Below are 21,517 nucleotides of genomic sequence, written 5' to 3'. Positions count from 1 at the left end.
TTACTTCAATCTTTCGCGTGTGTGCTTGCTAAGTCACTTCAGTCGTGTCTGATTCTTTGTGACGCTATGGACTGCAGCCCATCAGGCCCCTCTGTCCATAGGGATTTTCCAAGCAGGAATACTGGAGTAGGTTGCCATGCCCTCCTCCAGGGGAATCTTCCTGACCAAGGTCAGGCAGGGTCTTTACCACTTTAATCCTTTCCCAGGGGCCCCCTGGGAAGCCCCAGTCTTTCACAGTTCAAATCAGATGATCACTATCCACACTGGAGGGAATCTTCTGATTTCAACCTTCCTTCTGTTACTCAGTGCACACGGCTCACGCAAACCTACTTCCAGGACACCAAAGGAAGTAAACAAGGCCTGTGACCATGTTCAGCAGTAACGAGACTGGACTGAACTGAGAATCAGCAATAGTGAAACTTTCAAAGCACATAAACACACAGTCAAACAAAACAGCAAAACCGAAGCTGTAAACCTTAAGAGTTCAAGTGCTGAACAGGAATATCTTATAGACTGATCGGTCAGTTTCATCACTCAATGCCCTTTGATCTCAGACATAATTTTTCTTTTCACTCTCTATTTAAGAAGAATCCAGAAGTCATCATCCTTTGATGATATGATTACATTTCACTCATATGGCTAGATATTATTCTATGTTATTATAGTAAGTATAATATTTAAGAATATAATAACATAACATTAAAATATTTAAGAATCGAATTAGATACCTCAGAAACTATGTACTATTCTCCCTATCTCTCTTACTGCCTCCTTTCATTGCTAAAGAGCAGCCACCTGGTTCAAGATTACACTGGCAAGAGTTGGTCAAAAAGCTCTGTTTATTCTTTTTTTTTCCCCAACTTTAAACTTTTAATTTTGTGTTGGGGTATAGCCAACTGACAATGTTGTGGTAGCCTCACGTAAACAGTGAAGGAACACTCTGGTTAAATTACTGTCGAAAGTCTATTTTCTAATGTTTCACTTTATTAGATCTTGTTGGGGAATAAAAATTTAAACATCTTTGTGTTTTCCATCACTGTTTCTTTAATTTTAATTTAAATGCATATGAGATTTGAAAAACTCATGAAAATAAAATTTAAAAAAAATATTTGCACAGAAAACAATTCATGAAATAAATGTACCAATTGAACTTACTTTGCTTTGCAAATATTCTTGGTATTCTACGTTGTATTTCTTTAAAAGGTCCTTTTTCAATTCATCTGTCCTTGGGAATGCAATCTCCTTCAGTTTCTTTTAAAAATACATACACACATATTGATTAGTAGAATTTTCAGTAGAGTCTTTCAGATCTTCAGCTGAGAAAGGAAAGCAACTGGTATGTGTGTTAGAAATCAAGACACAAGTCACCAAACAGGAAGGTGGAAAAATCAATATTTTCTAGGGCTCCAAAATACAACTTTTCAGTAGAGAAGAGAAAAAATTATCCCCTTTGTAAGACCTTTATTGACTCCACTGGTTAGGGAAGCATTTTGTATAGGGAGGTACCTCATTTTCAGGTAGTGGATTTGTAACTGCACATTCCACGGTATGTAAATTATATGGCATCATAGTTAAAAGGGACATTGGAGAACAGGGTAAGTAGAGATCCCTAGGCTTAGCGGGACTGTAAAAAGCAGCTGAGGCACCTTTTATAAAAATATAGATCCCCAAGCCTAACCCCAGGTTTACTGAATCAACATAGTCAGAGAAAGGATTGGGATCTGTATCTCAAACAACTTCTCAGTGATTCTTGCTTGATGGCATGAAAATATCATCCAAGTACCCACCCCAAGCCTTAGTACAGATGAGGAAACAAAGGCTCAGAGAGATCAAAAGGCTTGTCCAGCGTCATATAACTGACTTATGGTCTCCTTATGACTAAAACCCAAAACGCCTAACTCTAACTAAGCTCTTCCATTAAAATTTCTGTGCTCTTAATTTTTTGTCATCCATTGATCCATTTATTCAATGAGCACAAACAGAAAATGTATACGCTTTTGCAGAATTTTTTCTCTATAAGTGAAAATAAGAATAATCCTAAATTAGAGTGGGCTTCCCTTGTAGCTCAGTCGGTAAACAATCTGCCTGCAATGCAGGAGACCTGAGCTCAATCCCTGGGCTGGGAAGAAACCCTGGAGAAGGAAATGGCGACCCCCTCCAGTACTCTTGCCTGTAAAATCCCATGGACAGAGGAGCCTGGCAGGCTGCAGTCAATGGGGTTGCAAGAGTCGGACATGACTTAGCAACTAAACCACCACCACCAAATTAGAGTAAAAGAGTCATCTTGGCAGCCTAACACCTTGGTTTCCATCCAGAACTTTCTGACATTAAATGAACAAGAGAACTGAAGGGAAATGTTACATGAAGGCTGGATAAGGAAGGACCCTTCAGACAGTGTACAGAAATTTAACAGTGAAGACGACCATTTGTGTTCTACTTACAGGCACCCTCAGGCCTGACATAACTGGTTGTTGTAGTTTAGTTGCTAAGTGGTGTCTGACTCTTTTGTGACACCATGGTATGTAGCCCACCATGCTCCTCTGTCCATGGGATTTCCCAGGCAAGAATACTGGAGTAGGTTGCCATTTCCCTCTCCAGGGGATCTTCCTGACCCAAGGATCCAATCCACATCTCCTGCATTGCAGGTGGATTCACGACCACTGAGCCACAAGGGAAGCCCGACATAACTGGCTAAGAGAGTTTTTATTCCATTATGCGGTAAAATATTTTTGGAGAGTAATTTCAAATTTCATGTTGTGATTGACTTTGTGTACATTATCTCCATCACATAAAATCAATCCAAACTACTTAAATAAATGGAAAACATTGCTTAAATGTTATCTAAGAGGATATATTCTCAGCTAAAGATATTTGAAACTATATATGTAGCAAACATTGCTGCTAAATAAATACATTTCAACAGCCTTCCTTTTCCTTTGGAATATTTCAGGTCACTCACTAAAGACTTCATTGTCTAAGAGGTGAGTACTATAAGAAGAAAATGACTAGAACTTTGTGGCCGCCTTGATAATCAACACTGATTTTTCAAATAGGTATTGAGTTGAGAATTGTATGGAATAATCAAAACCAGCCAAAATGATTGTCTTAAATAAGTATGGGGAAAGAGACAACTATTCCTTCAATCTCTGAGAGTAATCATAAAATAATTCCTTCTTCATATCGTACGATCAAGTGCATTCTTGATTTTTTTCTTTTCTTCTCCCAGTTTTAAGTAGACATCCCACAGTAATGATGACTAAAGATCTAAGAAGAGATTGAAATATCACAGCTAATGGAATGATTTTTTTTATTTTTTTGCACCGAAACTCTCGAGAGGATTAGACAGAGGAGGAAAGAAAAGGGATGAATCAATAATGGATACTTGATTGGGGAACTTGAACCTTCGGAGAGAGTTGATCACTCAATACCTTCATAATATCTTGCTTTTCGGGTACTGCACATTGCTGGTAATCCCGATGGTTGGGAAGCTTTTCTACAAATAAACTGGAGAAAGAGAAAACACATCCTTAGAGTTATATGACAGAAAAAGCTCAGTGATGGTTTCTAATATAAGAATGAACCTCCTTTTCAAAAGGACATGGTTAATGACCTTTTTTATGTGTACTCGTGTCCAACTCTTTGTGACCCTATGGACTGTAATCAGCCAGGCTCTTCCTTCATGGGACTGTCCAGGCCAGAATACTGGAGTGGGTTGCCATTTTCCTTTTTATTTAACCTATATTCTTTCCACCTGCCATCAAAGGTTGGTATGAGTATGATTCTGGCATTACAGAGGAGTTAAGCTCGGCAAACTAAGCACTGAGGTTAAGAGGGTTAAAGTCAGGATGCCCCTCAACAGATCACATCACTTTAGTTTTTCTCAGGTCTTGGGCACTTAACCCCACTAGAGCACCATTCTACTTGTGATGATAGTGCTGGCAACACTGAGCATCACGTGAAAATGTAAGAGTTCGGAGCGATGGATAAAAGACACCTTCTCACAGAACAGATTCAAAGGGCCACTGATGAACCAGCAGTGCCATGGTGTGAAAGTCACCCAGTTGTGCCCAACTCTTTGTAATCCCATGGAACAGTCCATGGAATTCTCCAGGCCAGAATACTGGAGTGGGTAGCTGTTCCCTTCTCCGGGGATCTTCCCAACCCAGGGATCGAACCCAGGTTTCCCACATTGTGGGAGGATTCTTTACCAGCTGAGCCACCAGGGGAGCCCGATATGGTATACATATGTGTATTAAAACCTTGTATATGAAAATTTATAACTCAGATAAATGTCAGCCAGAATCCTTAATGGAATCTCACAGGCCAGTACAGTAATGTTCAAAATTCTCCAAGCCAGGCTTCAGCAATACATGAACCATGAACTTCCAGATGTTCAAGCTGGTTTTAGAAAAGGCAGAGAAACCAGAGATCAAATTGCCAACATCTGCTGGATCATCAAAAAAGCAAGAGAGTTCCAGAAAAACATTTATTTCTGCTTTACTGACTATGCCAAAGCCTTTGACTGTGTGGATCACAATAAACTGTGGAAAATTCTGAAAGAGAAGGGAATACCAGACCACCTAACCTGCCTCTTGAAAAACCTATATGCAGGTCAGGATGCAACAGTTAGAACTGGACATGGAACAGACTGGTTCCAAATAGGAAAAGGAGTACGTCAAGGCTGTATATTGTCACCCTGCTTATTTAACTTCTATGCAGAGTACATCATGAGAAACGCTGGACTGGAAGAAGCACAAGCTGGAATCAAGATTGCTGGAAGAAACATCATAACCTCAGATATGCAGATGACACCATCCTTACGGCAGAAAGTGAAGAGGAACTAAAAAGCCTCTTGATGAAAGTGAAAAAGGAGAGTGAAAGAGTTGGCTTAAAGCTCAGCATTCAGAAAACTAAGATCATGGCATCTGGTCCCATCACTTCATGGGAAATAGATGGGGAAACAGTGGAAACAGTGACAGACTATTTTTGGTGGCTCCAAAATCACTGCAGATGGTGATTGCAGCCATGAAATTAAAAGACGCTTACTCCTTGGAAGGAAAGTTATGATCAATCTAGATAGTATATTCAAAAGCAGAGACATTACTTTGCCAACAAAGGTCCATCTAGTCAAGGCTATGGTTTTTCCAGTGGTCATGTATGGATGTGAGAGTTGGGCTCTGAAGAAAGCTGAGCGCCAAGGAATTGATGCTTTTGAACTGTGGTGTTGGAGAAGACTCTTGAGAGTCCCTTGGACTGCAAGGAGATCCAACCAGTCCATTCTAAAGGAGATCAGTCCTGAGTGTTCATTGGAAGGACTGATGCTAAAGGTGAAACTCCAGTACTTTGGCCACCTGATGTGAAGAGTTGACTCATTGGAAAAGACTCTGATGCTGAGAGGGATTGGGGGCAGGAAGAGAAGGGGACAACAGAGGATGAGATGGCTGGATGGCATCACCGACTTGATGGACATGAGTTTGAGTGAACTCTGGGAGTTGGTGATGGATAAGAAGGCCTGGCGTGCTGCGATTCATGGGTCGCAGAGTCGGACACGACTGAGTGACTGAACTGAACTGAATTAATAGTTAATTATTTTTCATCACCTTTTCAGGAACAAGGGACAGTAAAAATGAAGGGAAATCCTTACAGCAAACCAGGTTCATTGTTTCCAGGTAAAGTTAAGATTTTGCTTCCACTAGGGCATGAAATTTTGTTGTTTTTTTTTTTTTCCTGTTACTGATGTATCCTCAGCCTGTAGAATAGTGTCCATCTCATCATAATAAATGACCAATTAATATTTGTTAAATGAACGAATGGCCCTTAGAGCAAATACTAGTTTTGATTAACATAGTAGCACATTCTTCCTTCCTCTGAAATTGTTTAATTATTGATTCACCACAGACATGTTTCAATTAACTACTTAGTTTTTTATTGGCTGAGAGAGGTTAGGCTATACTGCAGTAACTGAACAACCTCCAAAGCTCAGGGTCCTAAAATAACAAATGTTTATTTCCCAGGTATGGTTGGTACCAGTACAAGCTGGGGTTTGTGAGAAGGTTCAGATACTTGGGAACCCAAGCTGATGGAGGATGGAAACCGATGGAGACCCTGGTATCTTGTAGTTGCTCTGTTTGGAACATAGGTCAGGGAAAGAAAAGGGACCAGAGAATCACTAAGGACTTCTGATTGTTTCAGGTTGGAGCTGATACATGTAATTTTCCTTCACATTTCATTAGGCAGAACTCCTCATATCTTCCTAACTGCAGAATGGCTAGGTCTCCTTTACAGAAATGGGAATAGGAATTTTTGACCACTAAGAATATCTACACCCATGGGTGGCTCAGATGGTAAGGTAAGGAATCAGAAGATAAGGAATCTGCCTGCAATGCAGAAGTCCTGGGTTTGATCCTTGGGTCAGGAAGATTCCCCGGAGAATGGAATGGCAATCCACTCCAGTATTCTTGCCTGGAGAATCCCATGGACAGAGGAGCCTCACAGGTTCCAGTCCATGGGGTTGCAAAGAGTTGTACATGAATGAGCAACATTCATTTATAATTATTGATGTTCTGTTGTTTACAAATCATATACACTTACATCTCGTCTACTGAATGCATAGGCATGGTATTATAATTCTTATTTCTCAAATGACAAAATTAAAGCTTACATAAACTACATAAGGTGTCAGTTGCCTAAGTCTTTTATATGTAGAATAAAGTCACTAATATGCAGAGATGTAGAGACCTCAGATTTTCACCTATAAGCCTTTAATTTATGTAGATGAGAAATTGAACTCACAGCGGATAACTGAACCAATGGTCATGTTGTTAGTGCTGGGAGAGAATTCAAATATTCTGATTCCTCAGCAACTCAGAGAGATGTGTGTGCGCTCAGTCGCTCAGTCATGAACAATTCTTTGTGACCCCATGGACTGTATGTAGCCCACCAGCCTCCTCTGTCCATGGAATTTTCCAGGCAAGAATACTGGAGTGGGTTGCTGTTTCCAACTCCAGAGGATCATCCCGACCCAGGGATCGAACCCAAGTCTGTTGGGTCTCCTGCATTGGCAGGTGGGTTCTTTACCACTGGTGCCAATGAGAAGCTTTCAGATAGTATAGTGGCCCTTTACCACATTTATGTGTGTGTGCAAAACTCAGAAGGTGAAAAAAATATTATAAATTTGTAACTTACACTTCAGAAACTAAAATGGAAAATGTGTGCTATCGATGACAGTTGATAACATCCAATTTGATAGTTATTTCTTATCCTTCTTGAAAGTCTCTGTTTTTCCCAGTTAAAATGAATGCTGCCAACCATTCTCTAAATTTCCAATAAGTTAATTAACGTGAATAAAATGAAGAGATCACTTCGCATACTATACTAATTGCCTTTAATTTCACCCATGGTAGAATCATGGATGCAGCATTTAAAAGACCTTGGACCTCCCTGGTGGTGCAGTGGATAAGAATCTGCTTGCCAGTACAGAGGACATAGGTTTGATCCCTGGCCCGAGAAGATCCCACGTGCTGAGGAGCAACTAAGCCCGTGTGCCACAACTACTAAGCTAGGGCTTTATGGCCTGAGAGCGTCAACTACTGAAGCCCCTGTGTTTACAGCCTGTGCTCCACAGCAAGAGACGCCCCCCAGCACCACAACTAGAGAGTAGCCCCCAGTGGCTACAATTCCCGAAAGCCTGCACAAAGCACCAAACACCCATCGCAGCCAAAACCAAGTTTTAAAAAACAGTTAATCTTTTCAACTTCTTGCATGTTCTCAGATTAAATCCCCAAGTAAATTAATACAATTAATCAATGAGTAATTTTCAGTGGAAACAAAGATAAGGGCTTCGGCTCTGATGAGATCACTTTTGGTTAACAGGAGATCTTCACAGTCAGTAAGATGGCAAATTGGTATAGAAAGTCCAAATCCCGTTTTTTTAGTTCAAATGAGGATACGTTATTAATAAATATCTATCTAATGTGAAGTGTGATATTTTTAATGACTATTTTGATGTTGCTACTTTCAATATATTGGAACATCTTTTATACACAACAATTCTTACATAGCTAAATAATTGCCTTAAGAAATACTGACTGCAATGTTAAATCAACTACTATACTCTGTTTCCCAATCAGTTCCTTCCTAGGATCATCAATTTACCCCTTGTTTCAACCCATCAAATTAAATTGCAAGAATGTTAATGGCACGTTTCAGATGCTCTAGATAGAGCCACAATATGCTGTCTGCTCTCAAAGGCTTGCATTCTGGTGAAGGGAGAATGACAGGGAACAAGAAATTTTGTGAAGAGAGAGAAGCGGGCACTCAGGTTACAGTGCTGGCCTATGGATATACATCCCTGTACCTCACGTCATCTCTGATCTTCCACCCCTAAGCCTCAGAGACAATATTGGGACACCTCTGAGTACATGACTTGGTAACTTAAAAACCTGGCCAGCTCCTGCTTCTGGAGATTGTAAATTTGATCTGAGTATGAATATATGCCTGGCATTGAAGCTGTCTCATCAAAATAGCATGTAAATATTCGTTCCCAATGTTCTCATTTCAAAGATCTCCAAGATAAAACACTTACGTTATAAATTTATTATAGAGGACAAATGCACTTTCCAGGTTTCCTTCTTCCAAATACACAGACGCCATCCTCTCCATTTCTACTCCGGATCTAAAGTAGCGGCGTGGAGTGATATCTTCATTGATGGTGATGTTCCCGCCCAGCTTGCTTAGGGCACGGACTCGTTCTTCTGGGGTGAGGGAGACATCCGTGTGGTCTGGCATCGCAGCTAACTTTTTCTGCAGAGCCAAATTTGAATCTCCGGTTATAAGAAGAAATGAACAGACTGAAATTATAGATGTATTTTTTGTACTAAATATCTGACATAAGTACCTAAGCAAAGTTTTTTTTTTTTTTTAATGAGTTAATAACATGATAAAAGTGAGGTCTTTTTGCTTAAACATGTGGTCTGCACACCAAAAAACCACATATCTGCAGGATAAACACACCCTTTTGGACTAAGATCTCTTGCAGGTTTCAGCTACGGTTATGTGGCAGTTCCTGGGTATGTGAATGTTATAGGTCATTTTAGGTAAAATATCATTGACCATTATGTCCTTATGGAAGTAAGCCAAGAGATGGATTCCTGCCAGGGCAGGGATCATATCATTACACTCGAAGGGTCTCCAAGACATGTTCTGGATCCAAAGTTACTGTATGTATTCAATTCTATTCCAAAATACACTTGGTTTAATGAGAAGCTTTCAGGGCCTCTTTGCATCTTTACCAAGTGAATAAAACCCCACCAATAAGTCTTGGAGAAGCCTTTTTCAGCATATGGACACACCACCTCCCCCCCCCACCCCCCTGCACTACCCCCCAGTCCCCCAACATAATTACACTGTTAATTCATCTCTAAGAAAATAATGATAATAACTGAAAAAGGATCTGTGATATTAATAATTTGTTTTATTAATAAAAACACATACACATTTGGAAAGACACAGAACATATAAATTCAGGATAATTATTCAATAAAAAGTCAGTACTTAGGAAAGGTGAAAAAGTCAACAATTTTTTTTTTTTCCCTGTTAAAGGCCCTATAGCACATCTCTTAGGCTCTGTGGGACACGGAGTCTCTGTGGCAGCTTCTCAGCTCTGCTGGTGAGGGAACAGCATAAACCCCGTGTAACCAAATAATCCTGACTGTGTTCCAATGCTGTTATATGACCACAGATTAATGCTTCAGTGACATCAGAAAAAAAAATCTAGGAAAATTAGGGCAGACTTCCAGCATTGCATGCACAAAAGTAACTTGTCCATTTTTTTTACTATGCAGTCTGTGCTGAGTTATAATTATTTGTTTACAAGTATTTTTGACTCATTATAAGCTCCTTGAAGGAAAGGAATCATTTTACACTCATCTTTGTGCTCTGGAATATAGTATATTCCCTGTAACACAAATGATAACCAATAAATATATCAAATAAAGGAAGAAGACAGAAAGGGAACAATGTGATTATAATTAGACTATCTTTTTACCTGAAGAAAAAAATATTTATTTTCCATCTATGGGAATGGTGCTACTCTACTTAAGTTTAAAACTGGTTTCAGAGATAAACTGGGAAAGAGCCTAAACTCTTCATCAATCTATAATCTTTCTATAATTTTTCAAGATGAACTTCTTGGATGTAAATAAAATTTTCCAGATGACAAAGCCTTAGTGTTCATTTTTACATTGGCATGTCCACTAAATTTTATCATTTTCCCATAACGTTCTAGAAAAACACACAAGGAACTCCAGGAAATGACTCCTTCTACGGAGGTGGAAATGTGACAGGTTTGACAATACAGTGTCAGAAAATAAAAAGTGCCTGCAACTCTCTGCCCCTCAAACATGCTCACAAAAGCAACTGAGCAACTGTGAAGGACTTTTTCCACTGAGAACACTACCCTGTTTCAGAGCAAGCACTAGGCCCTCTATTTGTGTTCTGATGCTAAGCTTTGTGTGTATAGGGTATTCAGTATATTGCTGCCCCCAGGGCGACAAGTTTAGTGAGTGGGTTTGGGAGTGTCATCAGGAGAAGGTGGATGGTAATGACAACCTTTGTTTATCAAGCCCCAGTGATAGGCTGGTAACATTAAAACTATGGTTTCCAAAAGTCGTAAGGCACAAAGTACAAAACTGGGCCATGGAGATTATATAATGTCGTTATATTCACATTCAGAGACTGATCTGGGACACACAATAAACCCATGGGATCCCTAGGCCCCTGTTATTTCCTCTCTAGCACATTATTTCTCCTAAGATGTAGCTCAAGAAGGTGTGCACTATGTTGGCTGTAAGAGGAAAAGATGAAAAGGACAAGTGTTTCAGGTATTTGCACATTTACAACAGGATCCCAAAGCTGCACCTCGGTGTTAAACATAAAATGTTTCCTTAGCTATTACTACACAAGCTAAACCTCTAATTTTTCATCTGTGAAAACACTGAGGCACGGAACAGTCAAAGTACCTGTTACAATGTCATCTCTGACATTACAAATTCTCTCTGGTGTCATGCTAAAGAACTACACTCCTGGAACCAAACCAGAGAATTAAAATTTCATACTTTCATGGAAAAAGAAAAAATTATTTTTAATTCTAACAAAGATGGTTTTATTAGTCACTTCCTCAAAGGAGAGGACCACACAGATGGATGAAAACAGCAAGTGTTGAACTTCTTGAAGTCACTGTGACTCATTTCACATTCGGCGTGTTTCTGTTCTTCTTTCTGGGTTTTCGAACCACATGTAAAATATCAGTTGGTGCCACCTACCAGGGAGTTCACAGTTAATGGCTGATCCATGCTGTCCTGCCTACAAGATGATGACGTTTACTGTTTCTTCTTAATCACTTCATCTGTTTCAAAGGCAAAAATAAAGCAGAGCTAGGGTTATTTCTTGAGAACTCAAGTCTCATATCCCAAAACCCAGGGTCATTTCTGCCTGAGAAAAAACATGAACCAATCGCAATGTTATATAATCTGAGACTCCTGGAAATTTCTTTTTGAAAATACAAAACTGCAGGTGGTTATAAGGTTTCTTGAAGCAGACTTTGAAAAGAGGAGGTATGAAGAGATTTAATTATTGCCTAGTACCCAGTAAGAATCTGCTGGGTGTTATCTTTCTTAGAACACCATGCAAGGTTATAAAGTGGGTTTACTTGCTTCAAAAGGAGAAAGAAGGTCATTGTGACTGAGAGCATGGACTCTTAGACCTGGAGCCAGTCTGGGCTTAACCTAAGTCTTCCTGGCTACGGTAGGTAGAATTCTAAGATGGCGCGGTGATACGCCTTGGGATCCGCAGGTTTATATAATCACCTCCCCTTGAGTGTAGAGAGGACCTGTGACTACTTTTTGACCTCAGCAAAACATGGCATAGGCGATGGGACATTACTCCCATGTTTACATCCTGTCATATGGCAAAGATGAACAGATTGTTGCAGATATATTAAGGCCCCTAAACATTTGACATTAAGTTCATCAGAAGGGAGATTATCCAGAGTGGGAGATCATACAAAGAAAAAGACATTCTTCTGCTGACCTTGAAGACTCAGTCATCATGAGTTCCATAGCTACAGGGAGATGCTGCTGCCAAGAATGACGTGAATAACACCAAGAATAATGACGTGCATAATGCCAGGAATAACACCCAGCAGATTCTTACTGGGTACTAGGCAATAATTAAATCTCTTCATACCCCCTCTTTTCAAAGTCTGCTTCAAGAAACCTTATAACCACCTGCAGTTTTGTATTTTCAAAAAGAAATTTCCAGTAGTCTCAGATTATATAACTTATTGCAATCGGTTCATATTTTTTCTTAGAATAAGACCTCAAGCCTCAGATCTGATCCTAACCTTGGTCAACACCTCCATGCTGCCTTGCGAGACCTCGAGCAGTGGACCTAGTTATGCCTAGGCTCCTGAGCCCACGAAACTGTGAGATAATAAATGCATGTTGTCCTAACACATGAAGCTTGGGGTGATTTGTAATGCAGCAATAGAAAACAGAGTACTTTATCAGGGTGACTGCAGGTAAATATATAACTTTCTGTGCATCTGAATAAAGTGGAAAAATAATAGTACCTAAGTCATGTCGATGTGATAAGGATTAAATGACTTAGCATACAAAGTGCTTAGAACAGTTCCCAGCACACAGTCAATATCATATCAGTGTCTGCTCTAATTAGAATCTTGATTTTGCAATTGAGAAAGCTGAGACTTCAGGATGTTAAGTGAATGTACCCAAGTTTAAATACTCAATAAATGCTAGTCTCCTTCCTTCGTATGCCAGTTTAGATCAAGCACTGCATTGTCACTTCCCACTTCTAAATTTATTTTGGCTTTTAAACTCCACTAATCAATTATGTGATGTTGGACACATAACTTCTCCTCAGTTCCTCATTCATGAAATGACGGAGCTAAGCTTCTTTCAAGTTATAACCTTCTGTGATACTAGAAACTTCAGCGGTACATTATTCAATCCTTTTGTGCTATTTTCTGGCCTGAATGTAAAGCTTTCCGAGGAAAGTCACTCAGTATGTTCCAATCTCTCACCTTCATCCCCTCCAGTGTTCCCTGCAGTAAACATTAAGCTGTCAACCAGTAGGCTGCAGAAATGCCCAAGAAAGAAATGACCTGCAGGAAGCACCAGTCACAGTACAGTTTTAAAATCCAAATCAATCCTGGGACCACTGAATATAAGCAATCCCATTGGGGGAATTATTACTTCTCAGGGAGAATAAGCCAGGAAAAAAAAAAAAAAAGACATTAAAAGAGCTGGAGACAGAACAAAGAGGCTTAGGGAGAATTTGAGGCTGGGTGGAGAGAGAAGAAGAAATACTAGTTACTCATTGATTAGAGTCTCCTAAAAACAGAGAGTGAATTCTTTGAGGGCTTACTCAGATCTTTAAACAGAGCACAAATAATTTAAAAAGTTGGAAACATTAGGAAAGCAGTTCTAAAATCATATAAACCTGAGATGTTTAAAATGCAGGTTGCTGGGACTTCCCTGGTGGTCCAGGGGTTAAGACTCTGTGCTCCAGTGTAGTGGGGATGGGGGTGGGTTTGATCCTTGGTTGGGGAACTGAGATCCCATATGCCAGGTGGCATGGCCAAAGAAAGTGTAAGTAGCTCAGTTGTCTCTGACCCTGTGACCCCATGGCTGTAGCCCACCAGGCTCCTCCAACCATGGGATTTTCCAGGCAAGAATACTGAAGTGGGTTGCCATTTCCTTCTCCAGGGGATCTTCCCAACTCAGGAATCAAACCTGGGTCTCCTGCATTGCAGGCAGACTCTTCACCATCTGATCCACTAGGGAACCTTCTTTGGCATGGCCAAAGAAGAAAAAATTAAATAAATGAAATTCAGATTCCTGGAACTCAAGAGGATTCTGGATCCATTAGTTTCAAGTCCACTGACAGGCACGGATTGTTAGGATGTGGCCCAGGTAATTCTGATTCATGAGACTTCCAAGCAATGCTTGAAAGATACTACATCTGAGAATGGATCAAGCAGGATTCTCAGTTTCAAGCAAAGAACACACAGAATGATAATGGAAGGATCACAAATTTCCAAGAGGGCCAGAGAAACTGGGCTTGGAGGCTATATATCAGGGAACATCACCCCAAATCACACAGCAGCTGTGGCCTGCTGCCTGTCGCTGACGGGTAGGGCAGCCAGCAGCTTCCACTACCAATACCAGCTGCTGTCCTGGAAACCACCTGGGGAGCGGCCACACACTTTCTCATGTCACTGGTTTCTATTTCAAAATATGAGATGGGAGTGCATCTGACCGGCAGAACCTAGGCCACATGCCTGCAGCCAGGCTGCGAGGGGGGTTGAGAGTGCAAATATCTAGTGCTTACTCCTCCACAGGAGGCAAAGCAGGATCTGCCAAGTGCAAAAAGGTAGATACAGAGCTGGGTGGCCAAAAGCAATGATAAGCGTGCACAGAAGTCAAAGCTTTCCACGAGGAGCTTCTAGATGTATAAAGTGTTTAATTCAATATATCTGAAACACCAGAATTTACTGAGTTGCTGTAGGTGAAAACCAATAGTTAAACCTCTCTTTACTCCACAGAAACAAATCTTTTCAGGGTTCTTAGTCATCTTTAAGAGTGCAAAGGGGTCCCAAGAACAGAAACAACAAAAAATTGAAAACCAGCTGCTCTAGACCTTTCATGCAAACAAAGAAACAAACAAACAAAAAAACAAACCTCACCAAGCTACTTTGGTTTAACCAGAAATACAGTGGGCTCTAAGAATCTAAAAGATGAAAAAATTGTTGTCAAGGATCACCTTCTGGGGCCTCCTTGGTGGCTCAGTGGTAGAGAATCTGCCTGCCAGTGTTGAAGACAGGTTTGATCCCTGGTCCTGGAAGATTTCACCGACAGTGACGTGATTGAGCCCCTGCACCACAACTATTGAACCTGTGCTCTAGCGTCTGGGAGCTGCAATTACTGAGCCCATGTGCTGCGACTGCTGAAGCCCTGGCACCCTGAAGCCCGTGCTCTGCCACAAGAGAAGCCACTGCAATGAGAAGCCCACTCATGACAACTGGGGAGTAGCCTCTGCTCGCTGCAACTCGAGAAAACTCCGTGCAGCAGCAAAGACCCAGCACAGCCAAAAATAAAAACATAAATAGAATTTTTTTTTAAAAGGATCACCTTCCATTTGTACCACTGAAGTCTTACTAAAATAATTAGAAAATTGAGGACATAAAAAGAGATACCGTACCTCAGATAACCCAGTACCCACCAGAGCAAATGTGATGGATGGCTATATAATCTGCAATACCCATTCTCTTTTTCTACTATAAAAATGTAACCTTTTTATAGCCACCGGGGTAAAAACCTACACTTCTTGGCTTTCTTGGAATCAGATGTGGCCATGTTACCAAGTTCTGGCCAACAGGGTGTGAACACAAGTACTGTGATCAAAGTCTGGATCCTGCCTTTAAAGAAAGGGTCACGGCCTTCACCCATCCTCCCCTTCCCTTCCCACCGGCTGGAATGCTAACCTGCAGCTGAGCCATCTTTGGCCTATGAGAATGAGCCTTCGCGAATCGAGAAAAGGACCACTCTAGTTTGCTTACACTCAGACCATTATGACAAAGATAAGTTTCTGTCTTACCTAATACTTTGTTTGGATCTGTATACTGACAAATGCAGTAAGTTTAACCTAAAAAGGGTAGTTCAGTATAACCCAAGGAGACTACTGCCATTACTGCTAAGAATGTACCTCCTCCATCACCCTTCCCCAACCCTGGTGTCAGCACTCTGCCTGTCCTGCCTCCACACCTTTGCTCCAGGTACCAGAAGCCACAAAAAAAAAACACTCCTCCCCTCTTTCCTCCCCACAGCACACCTAAATCCCGCCCATCCTCTAAGATCCACTTATCATCTAAAAGTTGCAGACTGCTTCTGAATTGATACTGTGTTATCCTTCAAACTAGCAGATATTATAAGCAAAGCCCAAAGGCAACATATGGTGGTGATAAATATTTAATTTTGTTGTTACAGTAAATTTAGAAATTCTAATTTAGTTATCAACATTTAAAAACTGAGAGATTTCATATAAAAATTCAGATTAAAGCTTCTCTTAAAAAAAAAAATCAGAGAATCTGGCTCCACTGAGCCTGATAGTTGGAATACTTGTTATTATTTGTCTTCTCTCCTAAGTTTCTAACAGTGCTTCCTACATAATAAGGTCTATATATACACTCACATAAACATATACATATATATACACACACACATGCGTGCATGCTCAGTTGCTTCAGTCATGTCCAACTCTTTGGGACCCCATGAACTATAGCCCACCAGGCTCCTCTGTCCATTGGATTCTCCAGGCAAGATTACTGGAGTGGGCTGTCAAGCCCTCCTACAGAGAATCTTCCCAACCCAGATATTGAATCTGCTTCTCCTGCACTGCAGGTGGATTCTTTATCCACTAAGCCACCTGGGAAGCCCTACACACACACACACACACACACACACACACACACACACACACAATATTTGTCGAACAAATGAAAATGTAATTCCCTTAAAGTATACAGTACACTTCCCATCACATTCCCAGGAATATAACAAAAGCTTAGTAAATATTTGGCTGTAGATCTGTATTAAAATGTATCTTCCAAAGGCACTAATCAGCTTTTAAGAACTTACAGGTGGCTCATTTAATTTTCTTAATAGTCAATTTATTAATTCAATCCTATATTGATTCAACAAACACGGACTGAATACCTAGAATGTGCCAGACATTATCTAGGTATGTGGAGGTCATCAGTGAACAAAACTGGCAAAGATTTCTGCCCTTGTGGAGCGAACATACAGAGAATAAACCTGTTCAATAAATAAACGGTAGAGGAGCTGGAAGGTAATATGTATTATTGAAGAAAAGTAAGAAAATCAGGAATGCTGAAGAAGGCATCTGTCAGGCAGCAGGTAATAAATGGCGTTTTCAAGATAGGTATCACTTTCAAGGGTTTCCCAGGTGGCTCAGTGGTAGAGAACCCACCTGCCAATGCAGGAGATACAGGAGACGTGGGTTTGATCCATGAGTTGGGAAGATCCCCTGGAGAAGGAAGTTACAACCCACTCCAGTATGCTTGCCTGGAGAATCCCATTGACAGAGGAGCCTGGTGGGCTACAGTCCACGGGGTCACAAAGAGTTGGACATGACTGAGCAGGCACGCGCACACACACACACACACACACACACACACACACACTCCACTTTGAAACCAAAAAGAAGCAGGGGCTTGAAGGAGATGAGGATCAGGAAAGAGCCAGTGCAGATGCCCTAAAGCGGCAATGCGTCTTTTTGTGTGTTTGAGAAAAAGCAAGAGGAGCAGGGTGAATGGACAGGAGAGTGGTGGGACATGAAACAAGAGAAGCAATGAAAGTAAGAGGTCACCACAAGGTCACCAAACAGACTTTCACTTTTACTCAGAGTTAAATGGGGAACTACTTAGGGCTATGGGCAAATGAGGGACATCTATGGCAGTATAATTTAAAAAGTGACCTTGGGGTGTGCTATTGAAAATGGACTATGGGCAGCAAGGGAAGAGGGGAGAGGTGATGGCGCCTTGCTGACTGCAGTGGATCAAGCCAATATGATGTCTAGTATTTCCTCCATTTCCAGCGGAAGGAAAGACAAATTAGGTGCCATAATAATAAGCAAATGGTCCTTAAAGGAAGGAAGTAATCCACGTAACATCAATGACAGGAGAGTTGGCATGATGCTGGAAATGCTGTCTTCTCCAGATCCTCACACTTCAGCACTTATCATGGGAGGACAGACTGAAGGTGACGTCGAGTGCTAGAGATAAGATAAACCTTGCAGTTTGGAGGATCAGAAATATACAGAAACAGGACACCCCAGAGGATGCCAAAGGCACAGGGAAAGGACTCGACATCATACGCAAATAAAGCATAAAGTCCCTTTTCAAAGTGGAGGCTCTGGGACTTCCTGGCGGTCCAGTGGCTAAGAATCTGCACTCCCAAAGCAGGGGGCCTGGGTTAGATCCCTGGGTGGGGAACTAGGATGGTTCTGTAACTAAGACTCAGCACAGCCTAAATAATTTTTTTTTTTTACGTGGAGCCTCCAGGAGCACAAGGTGCAAAGACAGCCTTTGGCTTCAGCTTGGGTGTGAGTCCCAACTTCGTTATGTACTTGCTAGTCATCCTCATTGGACCCTCCCAGGCTCACTTCTCTCATTCACAACTGGGCTCCTCACCACTCCATCAGTTCAGAGTGGTCTGTGCTGTGCTCTACTTAGTTGCCCAGTTGTGTCTGACTCTTTGTGACCCCATGAACTGTAGCCACCAGGCTCCTCTGTCCATGGGGATTCTCCAGGCAAGAATACTGGAGTGGGTTGCCATTCCCTCCTCTATACCCTTCCTAACCCAGGGATCGAACCAGGTCTCCCGCATTGCAGGCAGATTCTTTACCATCTGAGCCACCAGGGAAGCCCAAGAATACTGGCGTGGGTAGCCTATCCCTTCTCCAGGGGATCTTCCTGACCCAGGAATCGAACTAGAGTCTCCTACATTGCAGGTGGACTCTTTACCAGCTGAGCTACCAGGGAAGACCTCAGAGTGGTCTCCAACTAATCAGAAACGTTCATCAGGAATGCCTGATTTAATCTCAACCTGCTCCCTACTCTCTGCTCCCAGAAAAGCCCATATTCCTGAAGCTTGATAACATCTAAACTACAGCCTTGCGATACATTTAGCCTGTAAGATACCTCTAGAAAGTTCTTTTTGTTTTAGAGCTCCTCTTTTCTTGCCTTTATCTCTGGACTGTAGGTTCCAAAGACACAACCATATTTTCTCTTTGAATGGACCTTTTAAAGAGTAAAGAGTCCTCTCTCTGTTCATCCTCACATTCAACACTGTGGGGGAATCAGGCACAGAAGGGGTTTCGGGACAATATATTTACAATGAGCACACGGAGACCAACCCCAGTACCCGTGGAACAGCTAACAAGTAGCTCCAGGCACCATCTGAGAAACTCCTGACTGTGCCCAGAGGAGGTGGGGCAAAAATCAAATCTCAGCCAAGAGTGGCCTGGGAGGGGGCACGACCCTCTCCAAACTGATTTAGCTTTGACGTTTACTCTCTCTATGCCCTCAAGGTATTACACCCAACACCAGGATCCTTCTGGGTTCAGGGTCCCACCTGGATGTCTATGTGTCTCAACTGCCCCCAAGGAAATGAAGCAACTCTATAATCTTGCAATTTATAGCCAGGAGCAAGTAACGTCAAGAATAAGAGGAAAATGTCCGACTGGTTAACACAGTGTTTCTTTTGTGACCTTTTGAGCCTTAATTTTTAATTCCCTTAATTTTCCTTCTTTTTCTTACTTTGTGTGTGTGTGTGTGTGTGTGTGTGTGTGTAAGCTCAGAATCCTAACTTCCTTGCACACACAGAACCAGATTTTCCAGAATACAAAGTATAGAATACAGACCAGCCAGGCAGTGAACAGTCTCCTTAGTGACGGGGCACACAAGACAGCCAGTGAGACCTTGGCGCAAACACGTCATTGGCTCCCTGGCACTCCCTTCAGACTGACCGCTGTACAGAACTGGATAAGCAGGTGTAGGCTGCTGGCAGGCGAGAGGCCAGAACACCTCACGCATGTCCCGGGGTCTCATTTCTGATTGGTCACTCCAGCAGCCTTTCTTCTCCCCACTGGGTTATAGTTCATGTTTTCCAGGAAGAAAAGGGTGCAGTTCACAGCTGGAGATAAAGGAAATGACCATAACCCAGGCTGTGGGCTGCAGTGACCTAATCTGATTTAGATAAAAGGAAGCAAAGGGTCACTCCCATGCCTTTCATGACAGACGCAGAAAGATGGAGCTCCTGAGTCACACATTTACAGACTGGGACCTGCTTCAGGAAAAGAAAAAAAAAAAAAAAAAGACCTAAGCCCATTCTTGCTTTGGAAGGATTCAGACATTAAAACCCAAGATTATTTTTTTATACTTGAAAGATTATTTCTATGTAATATTTGTAAATCAGAAATCTGCCGTGACCGAGGATATCTTATTTGTATTAAAATATTGGTAAGATAAATATGAAATTTGATCTAAATATGAGAACTAGCTTTTATTGATTTTTTTATATGCTTGTTAAGTACTACATCCGAGTACTCATTGGGGATCAGGTGTGTGTCTCCTATCTCCAGGAGGATGTTGTGTTAGTCACTCAGCCGTGTCTGACGCTTTGCAACCCCGCGGACTGTAGCCTGCCAGGCTCCTCTGTCCAAGGAATTCTCCAGACAAGAATACTGGAGTGGATAGCTGTCCCCCAACCCAGAGATCAAACCCAGGTCTCCTGCATTTCAGGCAGACTCTTTACCATCTGAGCCACCAGGGGAAGCCATCCTCAGAAGGATATCCAAAGGTAAACACACCTTGGCAGTGTGGCTTAGATTAGATCAATCGGCAGGAATGCAGTTGCTTCAGGAAAGATTATTAAATAAATCACCACACCCAACATATGTTTTAAATTACCCTGAGGTGAATCTAGGCCACTCTGAGTGCAATCAAGTCGCGCTTTGGGCCATAAGAGAATTATTTCTCATAGTGCACTACAATGTTCGTTCTGACACCAGGATGAAGTCGCTGCATAGTCTTAACCCAACAGTTCAGGCTTCGGGGCCATATACCTGTAGGAGATTCCAGCTTCTAACACTTGTGAGACAGCAGTGCGATGGTGTCTTATTTAACTTTTTTGTGCACTTTATCTTCATCTATTAAATGGAGAGAAATGACAGTTTTCCAGAAGAACTGGAATGGAAATTTATTTAAAGAAACACACAAACAAAATTCTATTATAGTTCCTGGCACACAGTAGGAAGATAAAAAAAAAATCAGCCCCTTTTCACATCAAACGGTTAGGAAAGTAAAGTGATACAGACTTCTACTGTAGATATCAGAAATGACTAATGTCTAACTACTTGCTTTGTTGCAGTTAGCTTTTTGCCAGACACTGTCAGTTGTCTATCCAACAGCTGCCCACTCCTCCACCCCTCACCATTCTTCCTGCCAGCAGGGTCCAATCTCACTAGAGATACTCACTTTTCCAGACTCCTTGGCACTCAGGACTCGACTAGTTGACAGTTGACCAAATCTTGGACAAAGGGACAAGAAGGAAGCAATTTGTTGGGAGGACTCTGAGAGACGTTCATCTCCTATACAAATAGACTGCAGAATATGTGCCTTTTCATCAGCTGGACATGTGTCTTCATGTAAAACTTGAAATGCAGCAGCCTTCTTGCAACCCAGATGGGTCAAGCCTAAGAGGCAGCTGGTGTGCGGAGGATGGCAGAGGTGGAGGGTGGAGGGAGCCTGGCTCCTTGCAGATACTGCTGAGCTGCTGAAGTTATCTTGAAACCATTCTTCTCTGAACTGTTATTGTGTAAGACACAAGTACCATTGTCTAAGGCACTCTTAGGATTC

General features: G+C 41.6%; 1 protein-coding gene across 3 annotated transcripts in view; it reads right to left on the bottom strand.

Moving 5' to 3' along the window:
- The window catches only part of STAMBPL1 (STAM binding protein like 1), a 51,516-nt gene that overhangs the window by 11,496 nt on the left and 18,503 nt on the right, over positions 1 to 21,517 (bottom strand). For all 3 annotated transcript variants that reach the window (XM_052660902.1, XM_052660903.1, XM_052660901.1), the window contains exons 2-5: positions 11,322 to 11,404; positions 8,585 to 8,802; positions 3,429 to 3,504; positions 1,156 to 1,251 (exon numbers count right to left, since the gene is read on the bottom strand). In XM_052660902.1, coding sequence (XP_052516862.1) covers positions 1,156 to 1,251; positions 3,429 to 3,504; positions 8,585 to 8,802; positions 11,322 to 11,351 — 420 coding nt within the window. In that variant the 5' untranslated portion in view covers positions 11,352 to 11,404. The remainder of the gene's footprint in view (positions 1 to 1,155; positions 1,252 to 3,428; positions 3,505 to 8,584; positions 8,803 to 11,321; positions 11,405 to 21,517) is intronic.

The sequence above is a fragment of the Budorcas taxicolor genome, chromosome 23, assembly GCF_023091745.1.
Source record: "Budorcas taxicolor isolate Tak-1 chromosome 23, Takin1.1, whole genome shotgun sequence".
Classification (NCBI taxonomy): domain Eukaryota; kingdom Metazoa; phylum Chordata; class Mammalia; order Artiodactyla; family Bovidae; genus Budorcas; species Budorcas taxicolor.
This window is presented reverse-complemented; position numbering and strand designations above follow the sequence as displayed.